The sequence below is a fragment of the Apodemus sylvaticus genome, chromosome 8, assembly GCF_947179515.1.
Source record: "Apodemus sylvaticus chromosome 8, mApoSyl1.1, whole genome shotgun sequence".
Classification (NCBI taxonomy): Eukaryota; Metazoa; Chordata; class Mammalia; order Rodentia; family Muridae; genus Apodemus; species Apodemus sylvaticus.
The window spans coordinates 70,216,942-70,238,512 of NC_067479.1; the positions used below are offsets into that span (position 1 = coordinate 70,216,942).

General features: G+C 46.6%; 1 protein-coding gene across 1 annotated transcript in view; it reads left to right on the forward strand.

The window, feature by feature from the left end:
• The window catches only part of Cryl1 (crystallin lambda 1), a 119,814-nt gene that overhangs the window by 90,157 nt on the left and 8,086 nt on the right, over window positions 1–21,571 (forward strand). Inside the window, exons 5-6 of the mRNA XM_052191348.1 lie at window positions 2,346–2,540; window positions 20,479–20,584. Coding sequence (XP_052047308.1) covers window positions 2,346–2,540; window positions 20,479–20,584 — 301 coding nt within the window. The remainder of the gene's footprint in view (window positions 1–2,345; window positions 2,541–20,478; window positions 20,585–21,571) is intronic.

Sequence of the window (21,571 nt, forward strand, 5' to 3'; positions counted from 1 at the left end):
CAAACAGGGACTGACTGTAATGCCAGAGGTCAAGTGCTCGGGCAGAGTAACAACATCTTTTCTAGAGAACTCTTCCTGTAGTTTGAGGATAAACTGAGGGCACTTGGCTTCAGGTTCAGGGTCTGAAGGGTCCAACATTTGACAGATGGACCACAGGGTTATTTGGTTTTATTTTTGTTGTTTTGAGACTGGGTCTCATTATACAGCCCTAGCTGGTCTGGACTCTCTGTGTAGACCAGGCTAGCCACAGAGAGGCCTACCTGCTTCTGCCCTCCTGAGTGCTGGGTGCTGGGATTAAAAGCCTAGGCCACCATGCCCAGACCTGCCACACAACTTTTATACTGGCTATGGGAAATCACACCAGAATTTTTAGCTAGAGGTAGGGGAAGTGTTTGAATCATTATAATTTCTGATTTTAGTAATCTTTTTTTTTCTTTTTTACTTTTAATTGTGGTAACACACCTACCATAGAGTTGACCCAACTTTAGCCATCCTAAGGGTGTGGCTCAGAGGCATTAAACACACACACACCTTTATGCTTTTTCTGACTACCCATCTTGAAAACCTTCCCTTCCTGAAGGAGGCTTACCCCCCTAAACATCAGTTCCCTCTCCAGTCCCACCACTGCACACCCTGTGATGTATTAGCACAATAAAACGTCTCCATGCCATCAAGAGACATATGTCTGGTTTTGTCACTTGTGGAGCCCAGCTTCTCCTGTCTGCACTGAAGTACAGGTCACCTGCTGTGGGTGTGCTTCCAGTCTTGTATGATCCTGTTCTCCTTTGAGTAATTTTATATTTATGTGCTTTGTGCGTGTGTGTTCACACATGCTGAGGGTGGGAAACAGCTTGCAAGAGTTGCTTCTCTTCTAATATGTGGGTCCTTGGGGTTAATTTTGGGCTGTCAAGATTGGCAGCAAGGATGTTTACCCCTGAGCCATCTTACTTGCCTCCATAATCTTGACTTTTAAAAAGGTCATACATAGTTTTACAAGAACCTGGCAGGAGACAGGTGATTAGACTGGAACATTGGTTTATATAAATTATTCATTTAGCATTGAGCCAGGGATATAAAGAGTGTTTGCCTATCGAGAGTGAAGCTGTGGTTCAGTACCCAGCACTAAACACAAAAAATGTGTGTGTGTGGGGGCAGTGTTGGTGCACACCTTTAATCCTAGCTGTCAAGAGGCAGAGGCAGGCAGATCTCTGAGAGTCAGGGGCCAGCCTGGTCTACAGAGCCAGTTTCAGGACAACCAAGGCTACACAGAGAAACCCTGTCTCAAAAACCCGACCGACCAACCAACCAATCAAAGCAAAACAAAAAACCATAGACTCATCCTTGTAACCCCAGAACCCAGGAGTTTCCTTCTTAAAGTGGTGCCTTACACACACATACACACATACACACACACACACACACCATTAGAAATCATTGTGGAGGATATCTGTGTGGTTATCTATGGTCATCACTGTGTACAGAGGAAAAGCCATCAAGGAACTTTCCTCGAGGACCAGACTGGCATAGTACAGGCTCCTTAGACACTACTGAGATGTGGGTTTTTTTGTGATGCTTGGTAGTTCTTCATGGGAAATAGCCAAGGAACCAAGTGTGAACCAAGAAAATCAGAGCTGAGGGCCCCACCACTGGGTTTCTCCTGCCTCTAGCCACTCCAAGGTGTAAGACGGCTGAGGTGCTGTGTGGCCTGCTGATTTCCAGAACAGAATGGGACACTAAGTTACCGAAGTGGGTGAGGTACACGAGGAGGAATCAGGGAAGTGGCGAGCTTTGGTAGGCTCTGTTCATGGAGTATTTTTGCTTACTCTGTGTAGCCCAGGCTGTTTGGAGCTCACAACTGAAGCTAGTGTCTATCTATCCTCAGCCTCAGTTTCCCGGGCTTTGGGGTTCCGAGTGAGAGTCACCACACCTGCCTTTCCTGCTCTTGTTGCTAACACAGGCGCAGGAGAGTGGCTGGGCCTGAGAAGACCAGCAAGGGAAAGTGGTTCCGGACAGTGGGGAGGGGTACAGCTTCAGCCACTGATACAGAAACCTTGTCCTGGGGAGGCTGAAGACCTCGGGGTCCTCCATAAGTGTATACAGGATGGCAAGGGGCAACTTGTGTGTTCTTTTCAAAAGCAAAACCGTAAATTCTATGTATGCATTCCTTTCCCAAGCTTTATCTTTGGATGTGGAATCTAGGGACCTTTCCAAAGTTGCCCCACCCCCCATTTCCCATGCCACTTGATGTAGGTGGGTAGGGCGGACCAGAGCTACACCTGGCCCAGAGCTACACCTGGCCGTCGGCTGTGACCCCGACCCTCTTATTCTTCTTTCTCTCTCCCAAGGTCAATCCACCGTATTATGTCCCGCTGGTTGAGCTAGTCCCTCACCCAGAGACAGCGCCAGCCACAATGGACAGGACCTATGCCTTGATGAGGAAGATTGGACAGTCCCCAGTGAGGGTTCTGAAGGAGATTGACGGCTTCGTCCTGAACCGCCTGCAGTACGCCATCATCAGTGAGGCCTGGAGACTGGTGGAGGTTCGTGCCCTCTGTCCCTTCTTCCTTCCCTATCCCCCTGGCCTCCATCCCATCTCTCTCCTCCCCTCTGTCCCTCCTTCCATTCTTCCTCCCTCCCTTCCTCCTTCCCTTTTTCTCTTCTCCTCCTGCCCTCCTTTCTTCCTCGACTCCATGGCTGAGTAGGACAGAAGTCACTTTCTGGGTCTCAGAAAGCTAGAGGGCACTCAGGGGTCCTTGCTGTCTTCTGGAGACCCAGGGCATTCCATTTGGAGACAGAATACAGCACAGCAGTTCACTGTTTAGGAGACTCTCCTTTCTAAGTTGTTATTTGATAGATGGCAAGGCACAATGAGAAACTCTCTCTGGCCCTTTGTACAAAAGTACTTATGTGTGACATGTTGCATTTTCCCACAGACAGATTTTTACCTCCTGGTGTCTAAAATTTTTAGGATGAAAAAGAATTATTTTTATGCAAAGGAGACTTATATTCCCTTAAAGGAATTTGTTTTATTTCAAGAACTGGGGAAAACCATGAGGAATACTAAACTTGTTAGTAAAAGGTTTCCCTTACACATGATTAAGGAACATATATGTATATGTATGTGTATGTATGTGTTTAATGAAATGTATATATGTGTGTATCATATATATTCATATACCTAGGATTTGTGTAATCAATTACTTATGGCTTAAAACTTTTTTTTTTAAAAAATGCATCTTTTCTGGAGATGGACAGTCTTTTGCTTTACCATTCCCTCAGCAGTACAGTGTAACTATGAACATGGAATTTATATTGTGTTACAACTGCAGGCTGTGTAGATTGCCTAACGTATGTGAGGCCTTGGTGTGATGGTGCACACCTGGAATCCCATCACCTGTGTGGTGTAAGCAGGGGGACAGGAGTTCAAGGTCATTCTTGGCTAAATACTGTCTTTGAAGCCAGCTTGCGCTATGTGAGAACCTGTTTCAAAATGAACAAGAAAAGAAGTCTATGGAAGGATATAGAAGGACTGCCTAGGTTCTTCACAAATTTTAAGCCATTTATGTAATAAACTTGATCGCCCATCAATTGGTATTTCTGGGGTCCTAAAACTACCTCATGGATGTGAAGGGCTTGCTGTATAGATTTGGCCTCATCCTTTAATTATAGTATTTTACATATGAAAACACTCGTGGCTGAATATGTTGTCATGAACATTGCTGTCAAGATCTGTCTGTCAGGAGAGAGGGCAGAGTGGTCGCACGGATATGGAGGTAAAGGCCACTGCTCTGGGGTCAGATCCCCAGCTCTTGACAAGCTTCTACATGGGTCGAGCGTATAGCAGCCACATCCATGGAGGTAAAGTGTACTTGGGATGCCTTGCTGTTTGGCGAGGAGAGCAGCGCTCGGCTTAGACCATCCACACTGGGTATAGCCAGACCCAAAGGTCCTTTCAGAACACTCAGAACAGGAACCAGGAAGCCAGCTGCACCTCATCTTTTGTGGGCGTTATATTTCCTTCCAGCATTTCCTCCAGTCTTCAACAGGTGTGGATGATGTATCTGACTCTCCCTGTTAGAGTCATCGTGTGATCCCACTTACTGTGCACGAGGTGCTGTGCTGTGACTCAGTATTTAAATCTGCCTCCCACTCGACATCTGCAAGATACGTGCCAGCATCTCACACTCCTTGCATGTTTTAGAAATCAATCAGTATCAGGATGTTTTAAAGAAATCCTGTATTTAAAATACCGTCTTTGAGGTCTATTTAAAATAATAGAACAGAGATCTAATAGACTCAAGGAGAAAACCAGTACTACCGTACAACATAATAAGAAGCGGCGGTGTGACTGCTTTAATCTGACTGGTTGTTAGTGCTCTGAGTTAAGTCTTTTTTTTTTTCCAAATTTTTTTTTTTTTTTTGAATTTGGTTTTTTCGAGACAGGGTTTCTCTGTGTAGCCCTGGCTGTCCTGGAACTCACTCTGTAGACCAGGCTGGTCTCGAACTCAGAAATCCTCCTGCCTCTGCCTCCCAGAGTGCTGGGATTACAGGCGTGCGCCACCACTGCCCGACTCTGAGTTAAATCTTGCTTTGCTGACTCTGAAAGTTGTGAGCCAACTTGAAAAAGAGTGTGTAGACTTAGGCAGGAGGAGTGCATAAAAGTCTGTCTGGTTTTGAGCACATAGTGAAACTGACTGTGGATTGGAAGGTCTAAGCAGCGCTGGTGTGTCTCCTTGAATGGTTAGAGGAAACACCTGGGGAGGATGCTGAGTTCACAGTCCTGGAAGCCCCTACTGCCTTGCTCTGTTGGCCCCTTTTCCAGGAGCTCATGGCTGGCCCGATGTATTCGTTTTATTGATTGGCAGAATGACGGGTTTCCTGTATGACAACCTCCCAAGAAAGTAAGTCTCACACGAGCCTCTGCATTGGCTGCTGTGGACACTCAAGCCTGGACTGAGTCTTAGGTCTGCCAGGACACAGTTGGTGTTGACAGGAAAAGACATGGGAAGGCTGAGGAAGTTGGGGCTACAACCAAAGTCTTGCCTTTCAAGAGATTCTAGAAGAGAATTTATGCTCAAGTGCAAAAGTGACTTGAAGGTTGTTAGGACTAACCTGAGGTGTGTCTCCCCTCTGTAGGTGTGGCCCTGGGCTCTACACATGGACAGGGAGGCAGAAGAGATGCAGAGAACATGGATGTAAAATCCAGAAGTGTGCTTTACCATATCAACCTAGCAGCAGCTCAACTCTTTGTCCAGGACTTGAGCAGATTCAGGGGATGTTGGCGCTCGGCTGAAGCAGTGGCAGGCATGGGCTCCTAGGTGTCTACATGGGTCCCTTCCTTTCCACAGCTCTCCAAGCTGAGTGACAGGGCTGAGTGACAGGCTGTGGTTCATCTTGAGGTGATGCTAGAGAAATCCTCCCCACAGTCACTGTGCCAGCTATAGGACCCCAGCACGGTACCTGCTGGGGGCTGGCTAAAGGATACCTGACTATTGTATACATGTTTATAGGAAGGTCCATGCTGTTCTTGGCCTGGCTCCTCTTCAAACGGGGCAATCAGCAAGGATTAGAAAAACTCTGTAATAACTCTCCAGAGCCCCACCCTCCGTTGTGCTGTAAATCTGCCTGCTGGGCTGAGCCTCTGTGTAGGCAGGCAGGAGTTTGGTGGCTCCAACTCAACTGGACAGAGCTACTTGAACTTGAATTTACATTTTGGGATGTTTCAACTTGATTGGGGTGTTTCAACTTATATTGGGATTTTTTATGTTTGCTTCAAAACTTAAATATTAAAAGGAACAGAATTGAGGCTAGTCACTAGCCTTGCAAAGCCACACCCCTTCCCTTCCCTCCCCTAACCTCCCTTCCCCTCCTTCCCTCCCTTCCCCTTCCCTCCCCTTCCCTCCTCTCCCCTCCTCTTCCCTCCTCTCCCCTTCCCCTCCCCTCTCCTTCCCTCCCCTCCCCTCTCTTTCCCTTTCCTCCTATCCTCTCTCTTTCCCTTTTCTCCTATCCCCTCTCTTTCCCTTTCCTCCCCTCCCCTCCTCTTCCCCCTTCCCTCCTCTTCCCTCCCCTCCTCTTCCCTCCCCTTCGCTCCCCTCCCCTATCCTCCCCTATCCTCCCCTCCCCTATCCTCCCCTATCTTTCCCTATCCTCCCCTCCCTTTCCCTTTCCTCCCCTATCCTCTCTTATCCTCCCCTCCCCTCCCCTATCCTCCCCTATCTTTCCCTATCCTCCCCTCCCTTCCCCTTTCCTATCCTTTTCTTCCCTCCCCTCCTATCTCCTTTTCTTCCCTTTCCTTCCTTCCCCCTCCTCTCCCTTCCCTTCCCCTCCCCTCCTCTCCCTTTCCTTCCCTCCCCTTCCCTTCTCCTCTCTTCCTTCTCCTCCCCTCTCTCCCTCCCCTTCCCTTCTCTTCCTACGGTCCCCACCCTCCCTCATTGACTTTTGTAGACAAGGTCATGTGAAGAAGGTCCGTCTGGTCTGGAACAAGTCATGCAGCCTGTGTGAACCTTGAGCCCTGCTGCTCCTGTACAGGCACACACCAGCCCTGGCTTCCTCAGATGGCTGAGAGAACAGAATGAACTTCTATACCTGGAAGGCTTTCCCCACCTCCCCAGCTCACTGCGGGTTCTCTGTCTCCTTGTTCTCTGGATTCACAAAGCAAGTTGAAAGTGGGAAAGGCTCTTTCTACTCCACACAAGTCTGGGGGTGGCTTTCGTCAGCAGGCCTTGGTTCTAGGTGTGAAGGAAGCCTGTGAGAAATGGGCCCTCCGAGCCTTTTGTCCAGCACCCTAGGTCAGCTGGCCCAAAAGAGTAATTCTGTTCCCTGTCATTGGTGTGAGAGAGGCTCAGAGCAGATCAAAGCCAAGTGTGACTGTCCATGTTCTGACCCTAAGTTAGGTGTAACTAGGGCAGGACAAGCTCTGTCAGGCTGGGAGGAAACCAGCCAGCATGGCGATGGTTTGATGATGGCACGGGAAAAGCAGACAGAGAAGTTGCCGTGTTGCTCATTCGCTGGGATTCGAGTTGTTGGTATGGAGCCAGCCCCATCTGGAATAACTCACTTGCTCATGGACTTTGTTTTTGCTTTTAATTTAAAAGTGTTGGTTTTAGTTAATAAATAATCATGTTTAGTTGTGGAATGCACGGTGGTTTTTGACTCTCCTTTCTGTCCTCCATGCTTGCACTGATGTATACACTCATGTATGTGCTTGTCTTCCATGTTTGCACTGATGTATACACTCCTGTGTGTGCCTGTCCTCCATGCTTGCACTGATGTATACACTCCTGTGTGTGCCTGTCCTCCATGCTTGCACTGATGTATACACTCCTGTGTGTGCCTGTCCTCCATGCTTGCACTGATGTATACACTCCTGTGTGTGCCTGTCCTCCATGCTTGCACTGATGTATACACTCATGTATGTGCTTGTCTTCCATGCTTGCACTGATGTATACACTCCTGTGTGTGCCTGTCCTCCATGCTTGCACTGATGTATACACTCCTGTGTGTGCCTGTCTTCCATGCTTGCACTGATGTATACACTCCTGTGTGTGCCTGTCCTCCATGCTTGCACTGATGTATACACTCCTGTGTGTGCCTGTCCTCCATGCTTGCACTGATGTATACACTCCTGTGTGTGCCTGTCTTCCATGCTTGCACTGATGTATACACTCTTGTGTGTGCCTGTCCTCCATGTTTGCACTGATGTATACACTCCTTTGTGTGCCTGTCCTCCATGCTTGCACCGACGCACACTCTCATGTGGTACGTTGTTTAGATCTTGCCTCTCGGCCTCTTGGCTAAGATCAAGTGTAAATCTTGCTGTGTTTGATTTGCTTATTTTTGCATCTGAATTTACAGTAGACATTACTGGTAGTTCATGTGCTGTATTATGTGACTTTGAATTCAAGGTAGTTTTTTGTAAAGTGGATTGTGAAAGGTTATTCCATTTCTGAAAGGTCTCTTAATTCTCCTTAAATATTTGGTAGATCTATAGTGAAATAATTTGAGACTGGAGAAATCTTTTTCAGGACGCTTTAAATGACAAATCCAGTTTCTTGTAGAATTGTTCTCTGTTTTCTTCTTATTTGCATTTGGAGCGTTTAAGGATGCTCAGGAATTGGTCCATTTTCCCCAAGGTATTGACTTTATAAGTATAAAGTTGTTGGTAATATTGCTTTTATCCATCCTACAGCTTCAGAGTCTATAATGAGGGCTCTTATTTTAGTTCTGAATTCCATGATTTGTGTCTGCTTTTTTTTTCTTCATTACATTTGATTAGGGATTTGTCAATCTTACTTGTAAATTTTATTTTGAGAAGCAAAACTGTGTAAGTGAGCTTTCTGTCTCTGTAATAAAATACCCGAGGTTAGCAACTTTCAAAGAACAATCACTTATTTTATCTTACAATATTGGAGGGTTCAGCCCCTGATTGGCTGGCGCCTGTCACAAGATATCAGCATGTGAAAATGGAAGCCTATTTATGTTATAGTGACCAGATTTTGGGGGATAGGGTGGGAAGAAGAGGAAAGGCCAAGGTTCTATATCTCCTTAGAGACACATTCCCCGTGACCTGAAGACCTCCCGCCAGGCTCGACTCCCTCCCAGGAGTGCTGGAGACTAGGGTGTTAACACATTGGCCTTTGGGGGAACATTTAATGTCTAAACAGAAGAACCTTTTCTTTCCTTGGTCAGTCTCTGATTTTGCTGCTTTAACTTCCAGTCACTAGTTAGGCAGGGCAGAATAGAATTCTCAGAATCAACTACGATCGATTCTAAGAGAAGCAAAGGAGGGTCGATAGGGGAGAAGGCTCACCTGTGGACGTGTCCACGGCAGGTGCTTGTGAAGAGTGGGCCATGCTGGGTGGGGTAGCATTTCTACCTAAGAAAGAGAAAGTGCGTTAACGTAGCGAGAGGCTCGTTCCTATCCTGTCTTTGTACACCCTAGCCATGACAGGCTGTTTGCTGCTGTCCTCACTCCTCTGGAGAAGAATGGTATCCAAGGATATGAAGGAACTGGGGTCTGTAGTATTGTCTGGTAGATGTAAGTCCTGTTTTGTCCTGTCTCCTAGTTTGGCTTCATCTGGGGCACGGAAGACCTTCATGAACTGGTAAATGGCAGATCTGGTTGTAGTCTAATAACACTAACATTCCCTGTCAGGGCTGGGTCACTGGGTGATGAGATCCTTTCGGCTGGGAATGTAATTTCAAGTTTATGTTCCTGAGGCATTAACACAGTGAGGGAATTTATGTTGTGATGAAAACTCTTTGGCCAGACAATAGCTGAGTTTAGTGCCCATAAATTCTTTCCCCATAGGGGCAAGGTGGGTGGAGGAACCTGGGATGAATCGTGAAGTCATCAGCAGGGTCCCAGCCTGTTGGCATGTTTTGGCAATGAGCCTTAGAAATTGCTTACCTCATGTTTTATCCTTGTAAGCAGAATAATCCCTAGCAGGGTTCCTGTTCTCAGGACTCTATAGGGGCAAAAAGAAAGCATCCCCTTTGTCTTTGAGAGGTTTAAAAGTAGATTGACAAGTGATAAGGAATGAAAATTTGTTACCCTACCAGAGGGACATCGCAGGACAGTGAGTGAGTGCCGGATCACCCCTCAAGGTTCAGATGCCCGTGTGCCCGTCTTTGTAAAGGGGAGGGAAATGAGGGACTATGGGACATATTTGAGGGGCAGTCAATTTTAGGCAGAATGAATGACCTGGAAAACAGACAGGTTTGTAAACCATTCTTTTTGGAAGCAGAATGGACTTAGGAGACAGACAACGGCCTGTGACAAAGTCTATCCAGGTGTGGTGGCTTCTCAGTCTTATCCTCCTGAAACTTAGAGAGACTGAGGCAGTTATTTTCCTCTTTGGCAAGTCTAGTCTTCAGGCAGGAAAAGGAAAGGTAATCTACATACACAGAGTCTTCCAGCATCTGCCAGCACACAAGAGACCCCATTTAAGGTCAGCACATGGCGTACTGTGTTGTGGAGAGATGTCTACTGCATCTCCAGCTAATGGATTCAGTGCTTAGTCTTAGTCTCTTGGTCACCAGGGGGCATAGTCTGTGCATCTGATTCCCCAGGGAAGGGGGTGCTCTAGAACTGTGTTTCAGACGTGAGTGGCAAGTGCTGGGGGGATGGTTCCATTTAACCAAGTGTTCTTCAAAAGTAATGCCGTCAGATTCACAGGTGATTAACCTACCTGACGTCGGAGCGCACGTTAGGAATCAGCAGAGCCCACCTGGAACAGCTCACCTGCTCGTGGCAGGCCTGCCCTCCTGTGTAGGACTTCAGACTTGGGAAGCTTTCCTTCCCATTTCCCATGATCAGGTCTTTTCAGACCTGCTGACCACTTCTCAATGTCAAGAGAAACATGCTACTATTTCAGACTTTACACAATAGGAAATTGACTAATACATTAAGTGGCTTGGTCCACATGCTACAGCCTGGTTGGGAATTGAGACCTGCCTCTGCTGCAGGGTCTATGAAGCGGAGATGATTTCTCACTGGGGTTCGATGAGGACTAGGTGGGAGTCTGCGTAAGGGCGTAGACCAATGTCTGCCACGCAGCTTAGGTGATGGCTTCTGAATGTAGCCTGCTTGCTTCTGCACAGCAGCTGTCACCAGGGACATCCTAAGTCTAGGTCCTCATTCCCTCAGCTTAGTAGAGGATCTCCCCCAGGCCTTCCCAAGCCTCGAGTGGGTGCTCATAAGAAATGCCGTCTCTAGGTCTCCCAGGCTGTGGGATCAGACTCTGCTCTGTGACAAGTCAGGGGATTCTAATGATGCCAGTACCGGAGAAGCCCTGAATGTGACTTCCCCGAGGCCTGGGCCTGAAGGTCTCCCTAGACTCTTTCATCTGTTCAAAGATGAATTCTGCCCATTGCAGCTGGGTGGGGTAGCTTAGTTTACTGTCAGTTCTTTGTTTCCTAATCAGATATTAATACTAATTTAGCTTGTACTCAATGGAGTCTTCATTTCACAGAGATACATGACATTTTATTTCTCAATTGTTTTTATTTTTCTCCATCTGTTTATATGTGTTTTGTTCTTTCGTTTTATCTGGGATGCAGCCTTCTTGTTGATACCAGCTTCTACTTAAATAGAGACTCAGGTGATGTTGACCCTATATGCCTTTGAACCCCAGTTTAAAGCACTAAATACCTCTGACTGTTCCTTAAGGGACAGGAAAATTGATTTTGGTGCAGGGTCTCACTGTGTAGCCTTGGCTGTTTTGGAACTTGCTCTGTGGACCAAGCTGGCTTTGAATTCACAGAGATCTGCCTGCCTCTGCCTCGTGAGTTTTGGGATTAAAGGTGTTTATTTCTATTTCCAGCTCAAAAATTGGTTTTTAAAAATCTTAATTCACCCTCATTAAGACACAAATATGGGTTGGGGTGTAGCTCAGTTAGGAGAGTGCTTGCCAAGCAGGTATGAGGAGCTGGTTTTGATACCACATAGTGCCACACAAACCGTGGGCGGGAGTTTGGGGCCAGTCTGGGCTTAAATGAGACCCTGTCTCAAGAAACAAAAACAAAAGTGTCAGAACAAACACAAGATTATAATTGACAAGAGGTATGAGAGGTGCTCTACCAACCATAAGCTTCCTAGCCAGAGCCTATCTCACTTGGATTTGCTCCCTGGCCACATCTCTCATACGTGAAACACCAGCCACACTCCACCCTTTGATTTCCTGAGCAGAGATGCAAATTGTGGTCAGGTTTCTTGTCAGGAGGAGAGAACCTGTGTGAGTAGAGGCAGGTACCTGGAGGAGGAACAGTCTGGGAATGTATGCCCAGCTCTGGGGAGAGCTGTAGGTCACAGTTCTGTCCAGATTCCTTGCTTACGGCAAGGGGAAGTGGGCATGCCAGACCTTGAGCAGCATTTGGGAAGTGAGGACTCTTAGAGATGTGCAGGGTGCAGGGCTGAGGGGCCCCAGCTGCTCTGAGAGTCAGGTCTGAAAGAAGACAGACAGACAGAAAGAAAGACAGACAGACAAAAGATAGAAGATAAAAGAAGGAAGGCAGACATATACACAATATAACACAACAAAGGCCACGTATAACAAACGCAGCAAACGTCATAATTCAGAGCTCATACATTAATTCAAAGTCAAAAAGTTTTTTTCTAAGATTAAGGAAAAACAAAGGCTGCAATGGAAGGCTGCCAATTTCACTGCTTCTGTTGGATACCACACTAGGCATCCTTTCTAACTAAACTAGACAAAAGAGGAAACAGGACACATCTAGATTGGACAGAGACTAAATCATCTCCTCTTCATATGTGGCCTGAGATACAGAAATCAGTAAAGGTGCCACAGTGGGGAAGCCCTGTTAGGAAGCCCTGTTAGAACAGATACAGTTGTAGTTCACAGGTAGAATACTGAAGCTGAAAGTTCAATAAAGGTGTAAGGTATAAAAGCATTTCTATACACTGACAACAAACTATCCACATTTAAAAAAAAAACAAAACAAAAACAAACCAAAACCTCATTTGCAATAGCTACAAAAATAAAATTAAATTAAAAATACTTCATTTACTTTGCAAAATGTATCTCCTGGGTAGGATGGACATTTAACATGATCAGTTCTTCCATTTGTATCCTTTCTTTTCTTAATCAGTGTTTTATAGGTGCCAGATTTGGGATATCTACAGATTCAGTGTGATTTCTATCTAAATTCCATAGAAATGGCGTGGTCGTTTGGGAAGAGTCTAGATACCCTATGAAGTGGGTTAGGACAGGACACAAACATATTGGGATGTGGGCTTCCAGGAACGTAGGGCTCTTCGGGAGAGTGAGTGGCACTGTGCAAAGATACGGCAACTGAGCATACTCACGGAACTTTCTCCTTGGACAGGTCAGCTCAAATTTCTTCAGTTTTTCTTTCTCCTGCTGAGCGACTTGGCCCTGTCTGCATTCTCAGGGGAGCACATTCATGCCTAGACATTGTAACGGCCATTTACAGGATGTCTTCTGCTGCTGCAGAAACTGAGCCTGTTTGGCTGAGAATCGTCTGTGTTAAAAATTGTCCTAGCCTTGGTTTTTAGCCAACTACTCCTTTATTACTGGTGTTGCTTACTGATGTAGATACTCATAAAATGATAATAAATGCACGTTGTTAATAAACAAGTGGTCTGCTAAGAACTGAGGTCAGGCCTCCTCCTTTTTCTTTCAGATTTGACTCCTGGCACAGGTTATGATACCTGGATTTTTGAGGCTCTAGGAATTCAGACCGGTAGCCCAGTGTATCAGAAGGGGGCACAGATGGTGCTTCTGCCAGCAGGCGGGTGGTGTGACTATTGGGGCACCATGGTGGCAAAGGAAGATCCTTTTACTAGCTGCACTTGCAGTGGAACTGCTCTATCCAGGAAAGGAATCTCATGGTGGCAGAGGGCGGGTCTCAGCACTCAGCCCGCTTGCCCAGGGTTTCAACCTTAGTGCCATCTACAACAAAATTACAATAAAGAAGTAAGTCACAAGATAGACTTAAGACATGATGGATTTCTAGACGATTGTTTATTTTGAGACATGGCTTCTTGGTGTCTTTCTCCCCCAGAAATCTGTTTCTGCGCTCCAGTGCAGAATCAGTATAGTGAATGTGGAACTATCGTGGGTATCAAACCATGCCCTAAAAACAAAGCAATGTGTGGGAAAGATTTAAGCATTTCTGTTTCCCGAAGAGAGTTATTTTGTTTTCTATTAAAATGTATGGAGTTACACACACACACACACAATACCAGCCATGTATGTAATTAAAACAAAAGCAGGTGGACCCAGACCTCTGAAAGTTTCTGAGAAGAATAACAACTCTAAGAAACCCATGCAAGGTACACTGGCATACACCTGCAAGCTTAGCGCTTATGAGGCTGAGGCAGGAGGATCCTGAGTTTACCATCAGGGAGGGAGGGATGAGTGGTAAGCAGGCAGGCAGTGAGTGAAAATGCTGTGTTTATACCACCTTACTAACCCTCACTCAGTGGCCAATCAGGTGGCTGAAACTGGGGAGTAAACAGGCAAGCTTAGTGGGTATCTGAAATGGAGGGTCTTGCTGTGTATCCCAGGCTGGTGGCACTCACCCACCCTTCTGTCTTGGCATTCTGAGCTCTAAGAGTACAGGTGTGCCAGAGGCGGCCAGGGGGATGCCATGTTGTATCTTTGGTGACAGAGGCTTGTGTTTTATTATTCATATTTTTGTACCAAATTCAAACCCTTTAATTACGGTTCAGGCTGAGTGCTCCTCATCAAGTCATCCGAAGTCTGAAATACCTTTGAATATAAAACTTAGTGATTCTAATGTTGGATTAAAATTAATTTTAGATTTCAGATTTTTAGATTCCGGTGCTCAACCAATACTCTATGCAAATATTCTACTGTATGAAGAACTGTAAAATCTAGCGTATTTCCAGTCCTTGATGGTCCTGGGGTGTACTTCTGGTCTTCATCAGTCCAGACATAGAGTCCCTTAGTTTATATTACTTTCCTCATGGTGTCTGGTAGCAAACCTTTTATGGTGGATCCTTTTTGTTCTTGTGTTTGGTTTTAAGGTTAAGACATTTCTTGTCCTTCAGACTCTGTAAAATGGCTCATTGTCTTCCCAAAGATAGTCATGTACACAACACACTGAGAAATAGTGCTCCAGAAAATTTATTTTTTGTTTGTTTTGGTTTTTATTAGTTTGTTCCTATTTCAAACCTTTAATGAAAATTCAAAGGGGAAAACACCTCTACCTTTGCCCTGCCCCACGGCAAATTCCTTTCTTCCCTCCAGGTGTTCATCCATCTCTTCCCTAACACTGCTTTTGCTCCAGTATTCATTGATACTCGTTTGATTTGATTGACTTTTGAATGTTTGGATATTTCTCCCACTGTAGGTTGTTTGGAGGTTCTGTTTCTATCATGACCTAGACTTGATGACTCCTTTGCATCTGTGTCTTAGTCTTGGCGGGTTTTTTTCATGGATAGTCTGGAGTCCAGGCCAGGGAAGGGCATTTCACCACTTGCTAGATGTGATCAAAATGTCTCCAGAGTATGATACATGATTCTTCTGCCACCCAAGGGGCCCATGGGATACCTATTACCAGCAGGCTCACCAATGAGGCCACCCACTGCTTCTCATCCCCGTCCCTGTCCCCAGCACTCTAGCTCCTTAGCGTCTCTCAGGTGGCTCCTGACAGGGTGTGTTTCCTGGGCATGATTCAATGACTTGTTGCATGAGCTAAGTGTGGGCTCCAGTAGGTTCTTCCACAGTTAGCAAAATCTGCCCACGTCATCATGCAGGAATGTCTGTGTCCTGCTTCCAAGGAAACTTGTAAGTGCTGGTAAGCGGCCATGCTGCTCACAAACCTGTGAGTAACTATGGGTCATGAAGCAGCTCTCAGACATCTTTTATTTTATCCTTATTAAGATTTCTTCTTGCCTCACATCTCCCTGGATGGTGGCACGGGTGCGTAGGGAGTGTTTAGGCCAGGATTCTTTTGTTCTTGCTCCTGGAGCTGGAGTTACAGGTCACTGTGAACCACCTGATACAGATGCTGGGAACCAAACTCAGGTCCTCTGAGCACAGTGTGTACCCCTGGCTGCTGTGCTATCTCTCTGGCATGCCCACAGCCCCTGCCACATTTGTGGTACATCAAAGACAATAGCACATGGAAAAGGAAATCCAAAACAGAATATAGAGGATGATACCCGTGGAGAGAGCTATCAATGGTCTCAGCTCATCTCTTGTGAAATGCATTGGTCCTTGGTTTATAAGACCAGCGCTCTAACTACTAAGCTACGAAGCTTAAACAGTCCCCAATTTAAACCTCTAGATCTGAAACACTCTGTCTTTGACCCATCTACAAGGGCTCCAGGAATGACCGGCTCCGAATGGGACAGTCCTGAACCTGGCTCTTGTAGGTGTTACTTCTGCACCTGTTGGCTGTTTTATCCTACCTACCCAGGGACACCTCACGAGACAGAAATTGCTAAGGCTCAGGTTGTTCCACGTAGATAGGGTTCAAAGTAGTCTTTTGACCTGTAACCTCTTTCAAGTGGCCAAAGTATAGCAAAACAAATCCATCCTCCTTTCTGTCCCCCTAAGTAGACTGAGATGGCAGAGTCTCAGGTCTTACTGTACATATCACAGTCTGGGATTTATTCATGATAAATAACCTCTTCTTACTCTTCACCCTTCATTTTTTTCTGTAGTTTCTCAATTAAGACACTGGACATACACCCTAACAGTTTGGGTGAAGGAGGAACAGTTAGGGAGGGGAGGAACTCGTAAAGAACCTTATCTGCATGCCTGGTAGCAAGGCTGGGTCCCTGGAGGTAACCATGGTGGCCAAGTAAGGGATATGTGTTCTGAGATACTTGACAGGTCGGGACCAAGCCTGGGGAAATCAACCAGGCAAAATGGAAAAACAAAACTGGGATCTCTTTTTAATTAGATAAGGGAAGGCGGCTAGGATTAAAGGAGAAAAGAAGGCAAAGCAGCCACAGAGGAGAAAACCGGAAGGATGGACGATCAAAGGGAGGGGAAGATACGTGTGTATAGCTGGTGACCTGTCATGGTAACAGCCACAGGATGCAGTCCTCAGATACTGTGCACCACACAAGGTCCCCGCTGGCCTTCCCTCCTCCTGTCAGAGTCTGGGTCACCACACTGTGCATCTCCTTACTGTCAGTCATTGGATTCATGCATCTTCTGCTTCCTCTCCCACCTCACAGACAGTGTGGTGGGGCTGCTCCTGGACAGACTTGGTGTATCACCTGACCTGAACTACAGGGCATTATTCTCTCTAATCAGGATGAGTCACATCTAACTGGTTAAGAAGTCTACAGAGCTCAACTGAGGCCTCTCAAGACCCACCAGCCCACAGTCACATAAGCCGGTTGAAATAAGTCTTATACATGTGTGTGTAAACAGTGACCTGTTTTTCACCCATGGGCTTCCGGAACTACAGATTGAATGTATTTTTACACATTGAACATAGAGTTGCACTCTTTGTTCTCTGAACAAGATGTGATGACAAATTTTAAATTACATTTATTTGTTTGGTTTATGTGTGTGTGTGTGTGTGTATATGTGTGTGTATGTGTGTGTGTATGTGTGAGTGTGTATATGTGTGTGCATGTGTGTGTGTGTGTTGTGTGGTGGGTGATACATTCATGAATATATATGGAGGTCAGATGACAACTTGCAGGGATTGGTTCTCTCCTTTTAGCATTCTACCATGTGGGACCTAAGGATTGAACTTAAACTGTCAGGTTTGACTGCAAGCACCCTTACCCACTGAGCCATCTCCCTGGACCAAATTATTACACAGCATTTGTTCTGTGTTAGGTGCTGTGAGTGACCAAGATGTGAGAAGTCCGTGAGCAGATACACACAGGATTTAAGGCAGTTCCACAGCATTTCATTTGAGGGACTTCAGTATCCATGGTCTTTGGTAAGGGGAGATGGGATATTCTGTAATAATGGACACTGAGGGAGGAGTGTGTTTGTGTGTGTGTGTGTGTGTGTGTGTGTGTGTGTGTATGTCTCCACTAATTGAATCCCCAAGCCTTTAATTATGCTTAAAATGTGTGTCAGGGTAACTGAACACTTAGTTCACTGCCTTGTGTTTTCTTCTCTGATGACTCTCTTGCCCCTCCCTGTCTTAGCCCGATACAGCAGTGTAGATTGTGGTAAGTCCCAGATCTTAAAGAAAGGGCAGTCTAGAGTTTTTCCATGAAAGGGGATTCCTTACCACCGTGTCTGGGCCTTCTTCACCCCAAGATTTCTCAGAACTCGGTACAAAGGCCAGGCTGAGAACAGTGACAGCAGTGTTCACTGCTTTCTGTGAGGTTTTAGGACTCCTCTAACCTCCTGGGACCATTCTTTGTATGCGTGTCTTGAGAATTCTGCTGCATAATGCAGGGAGTACTGATAGCTCTTCTGATACGTATTAACCCCTGGCTGGCGTCAGGTTCCATGCTGCCAACCAGCGTGCTGAACCCATCCAGGTCCTAGGACTTGATGTCTCACCATCAGCATGGCGCCTACATCCTCTGCCTCTTAGAACATTGTTATACATACCATCATACATGTTCTTATACAGCTGGGGTGGAGGTGAACTCATGGGCAGAACTGAGAACCAGAACATCCTGGTAAGAGGCCAGGAGTTGAGCATCCGGTGCTGTTTCTGCGACAAGTGTGTACGTTTGCCGCAGCGATGCAGAGTCGCAGTTGAATGGAAATACCCATGACCATGTTCTTCCCCTAGATTAACTTCTAGGTAAAAAAATACAGGCTTGAGGAATCCCCTTGAAAACGCTACACAGGGCAGAAAGGAATGCAGAAGTGAAGATTAGCATTCTTCCCTTTCTGTCTGTCCTGTGGGGGAAGGACAGAGGAAAATAGTTCTCTTCCTCCAGAGGACCTCAGAAAGAAGGGCAAGCTTCCAGGAATTGGTCAGGCACGTACCTGCCGCATGTAAGGCTGGGTTCCTTCTATTCCCAGCAAAAAAGGAAAAACAAAACAAAAGTTAACAACTCTGGGTAGCTCATTGGTTGAGTGTCTTGAAATTCTTTCAACGTCAGTTCTAAAAATACTCAGACCCTCATCCCCATCCTTGTTTGTATCTTTTTTTTCCCCAAAGATTTTGTTTATTCTTTATTATATACATGCTCAGTCTACATATATGTCTGCATGCCAGAGACCCCATTACAGATGGCTGTGAGCCACCATGTGGTTTCTGGGAATTGAACTCAGGACCTCAGGAAGCAGACAGTGCTCTTAACCACTGAGCCATCTCTCCAGGCCCCCTTGTGTGTATCTTAAAAGCATGATATTGAGAAATGGAATCAGGTCACATGAGAATGAACACGATGCGTCTGCATGACGAGAAGTGTGCGGTCAGCAAGCTTTGTTGCTGAGGAGCACGCACCGAGGGCCAGGCTCAAGAGCCAGGACAGGGTCATTATAGGAGGTGGGCGCTGGCTTTAGGAAGACCGAGAGCTGGTGCCAGTGCCTTGCGTCATCACAACTCTACACTGTGTGTGCATCTTGAGCACACAGTCTTTCTGCATTTGTATCTCACATGCTGTGGGTGGATGGAAAGTGGGTCTTTGAAGTTGAGCTGCTCAGTCAGACATAGCTGTGTTTGTCCCGCCAGGGCGGTGGGTTCTCCTGCATCTTGACTGTGCAACACTATTCTCTCCCTGAAGCTGCCTCAAGTGAAGTGGGGTGATCCAAAACTATCATTTATTAGTTGGGGTACAGTGAAGGTGGCGGTGCCAAATCTATTTTGCCAGCTGCTCTAAGTTAACTTTGGAGTCTGAAGTGGAAAGTACCAGCTGACCAGGCCAGCAGGGGGCGATTTAGTCTCTGAGACCCAAATCCCAGGGGTATCAGAAGGACCAAGAGTTCCTCCCGTGGGAGCTATGACAACCTATGGTGACCTCTCAGATCCCTCCTTCAGGCCAACAAGGCCTGTTTTCTTAAGAAGGATGCCAGACAGCGCTTTCAGGGAAAGCTATAAATCCCAGACTGAGGTGACATGTCTGATGGGTGACTTACCTGAGCTTGCCACTGGGAGCAAGGTGCATAGCGTGACAGTGTGTATCTCTGTATAGGAACCAGGTCCTCCAGCTACGGGCTGACAGCCCCACCCCCAAGGCTGCTTATAGAAAAGGTGGCATGGTTAGTGGCCTTATAGATAGCAGGCCCCACAGGGCCCTCTCTGAAAGAAACTGCCCAGGAAAGAGTCAGTGAGTAGCAGGTTCCAAAGGAATGCTGCCAGTCTAGACAGCGGGGCGTTTTGGGGAAGTGTTTCTCTTTCCTCATATCTGCCTTCCCAAAAGTTGAGATGCCCAAGGTACAGAGGTCCTCAGCAGGGAGTGAACCTGCAGCGTCTTCCTAGGCTACAGCACTAATGGTTTCAGCCCCATGCCCAAAGCCATGCACACAAATTGGCTGGCTCTCTAAGCCCAGCACATTGCAGCTTCCCGCTTGTTTGGCAATTCACATTTGTAGAAACTTTTCTGGCCCCACCTCAGCAAACAAACCCATCCTAAGCTGTGCTTCATTAAAGAAACAAACTCAGTAAAAGCTGAACAAGGCCCAACTTGCAGCAGGTGAGGCCTGAGAGCCACTTCCCGTTCTTTGGGGCATTTTAAATCACACTCCCACTCCCTGACCAAATATCCAGAATTCCCCTGACCTTTTCCTCAGGTCTCCTTTAGCCTTGCTGTTTCTAAAGCTGCAGGCGATATGTAGGGATGGTGACGTGGAAAAGGCGTACTTGTGCCGTAACAGTCTTATTTTTTAAGGACCCACGCATATAGGGTAGCTTGGTCGCACAAAATCCAATTAAAATATTTTAGTGCGTTTGCAAGTGTTTTTTTTTGGGGGGGGGACAGGGGAGGACCAGGGCTACTGCCTACAAGAAGTTAGGACAAGCAACATTAACAAAATTGCCTTTCCGAAGAGCTCACCTGTGTGTTGCCGCTTTCTCCCCATGTAGGAAGACATAGTATCTCCTAATGACCTGGACCTGGTCATGTCAGATGGGCTGGGCATGCGGTACGCGTTCATTGGACCCTTGGAGACCATGCACCTCAATGCTGAAGGTATGCCTGGGTCGGAGATGGAGCTCTGTGGTGTTGGCTGTTTCTGTGAGCTTTATTAGCCACCAATGTGTGCTATTTCCTTTTAAACAGAGTAGTAATGGCAGTGCTTGGTAGGGACTCTGATTGACCCTAATAACGCAGACAGATGCCCGCTCACACAGATGACTGTGAGCTGAGATGTAAGTCTACATGGGGTCTGGGAAGCTTGGGGCTCTGGATCCTGAGGAGCCCTTGATGGACAAAAGGAAGTGCTGTGACTGGGGTCTAGCTGTGTATCTTGTTTGATGGGAGAGAGGCTTCAGCAGCTGTGGTGTTAATCACAGAAGCAAGAAGGTAAACAAAGACTCAATGCTTCTGGAATCACAGTGCCTGTGAGTGCTTCTGCAGAGCAGTGGGATGGCCTTCCCAAAGGCCAGGAGCACAAGGCAGGTATCCCACGCAGCACAGGGAGGGGCCTGGCAGGGTGGGGCAGGTCAGACAACTGTCCGGAAGCTGACGTCAGAGGCCTGGGGGAAGTCAGTGTGACTTGGTAATTCCAAAGAAAGGTAACTGGAAGGATAAGATTGAAGCACATTGTAAAGGAGCCAAAGGTGACCAGCTGATGAAACCCAGACCAAAGTAAAACACCAGTGCAGCCATGCACCAAAATCTGAATGACACTACCTACATGCTAGCTATCTCTTAGTATTAAAATGACAGTAACTTTTGTTTTTTTCCTTTTTGTCCCGAGTGAAGTCTCACTACACAGCCCTGGCTAGCCCCAAGTGCAGGATCCTCCTGCTGAATGCTGGGGCCATAGGCATGAGCCGTGCCTGATACAGTAGGCCATGGGGTTTATGGTTCCTTTCCTTTTTGTTCTTTTGTTTTGCTGGGGAATCAAACCTAGAGCCTTCTGCATGCTAGGCAACCCCCCCCCCCCACCATCCCCTGAGCTGCAAGTAACTTCTATCATCTTTTACTGTTCTGTTGCTGTAAGCTTACACAGTT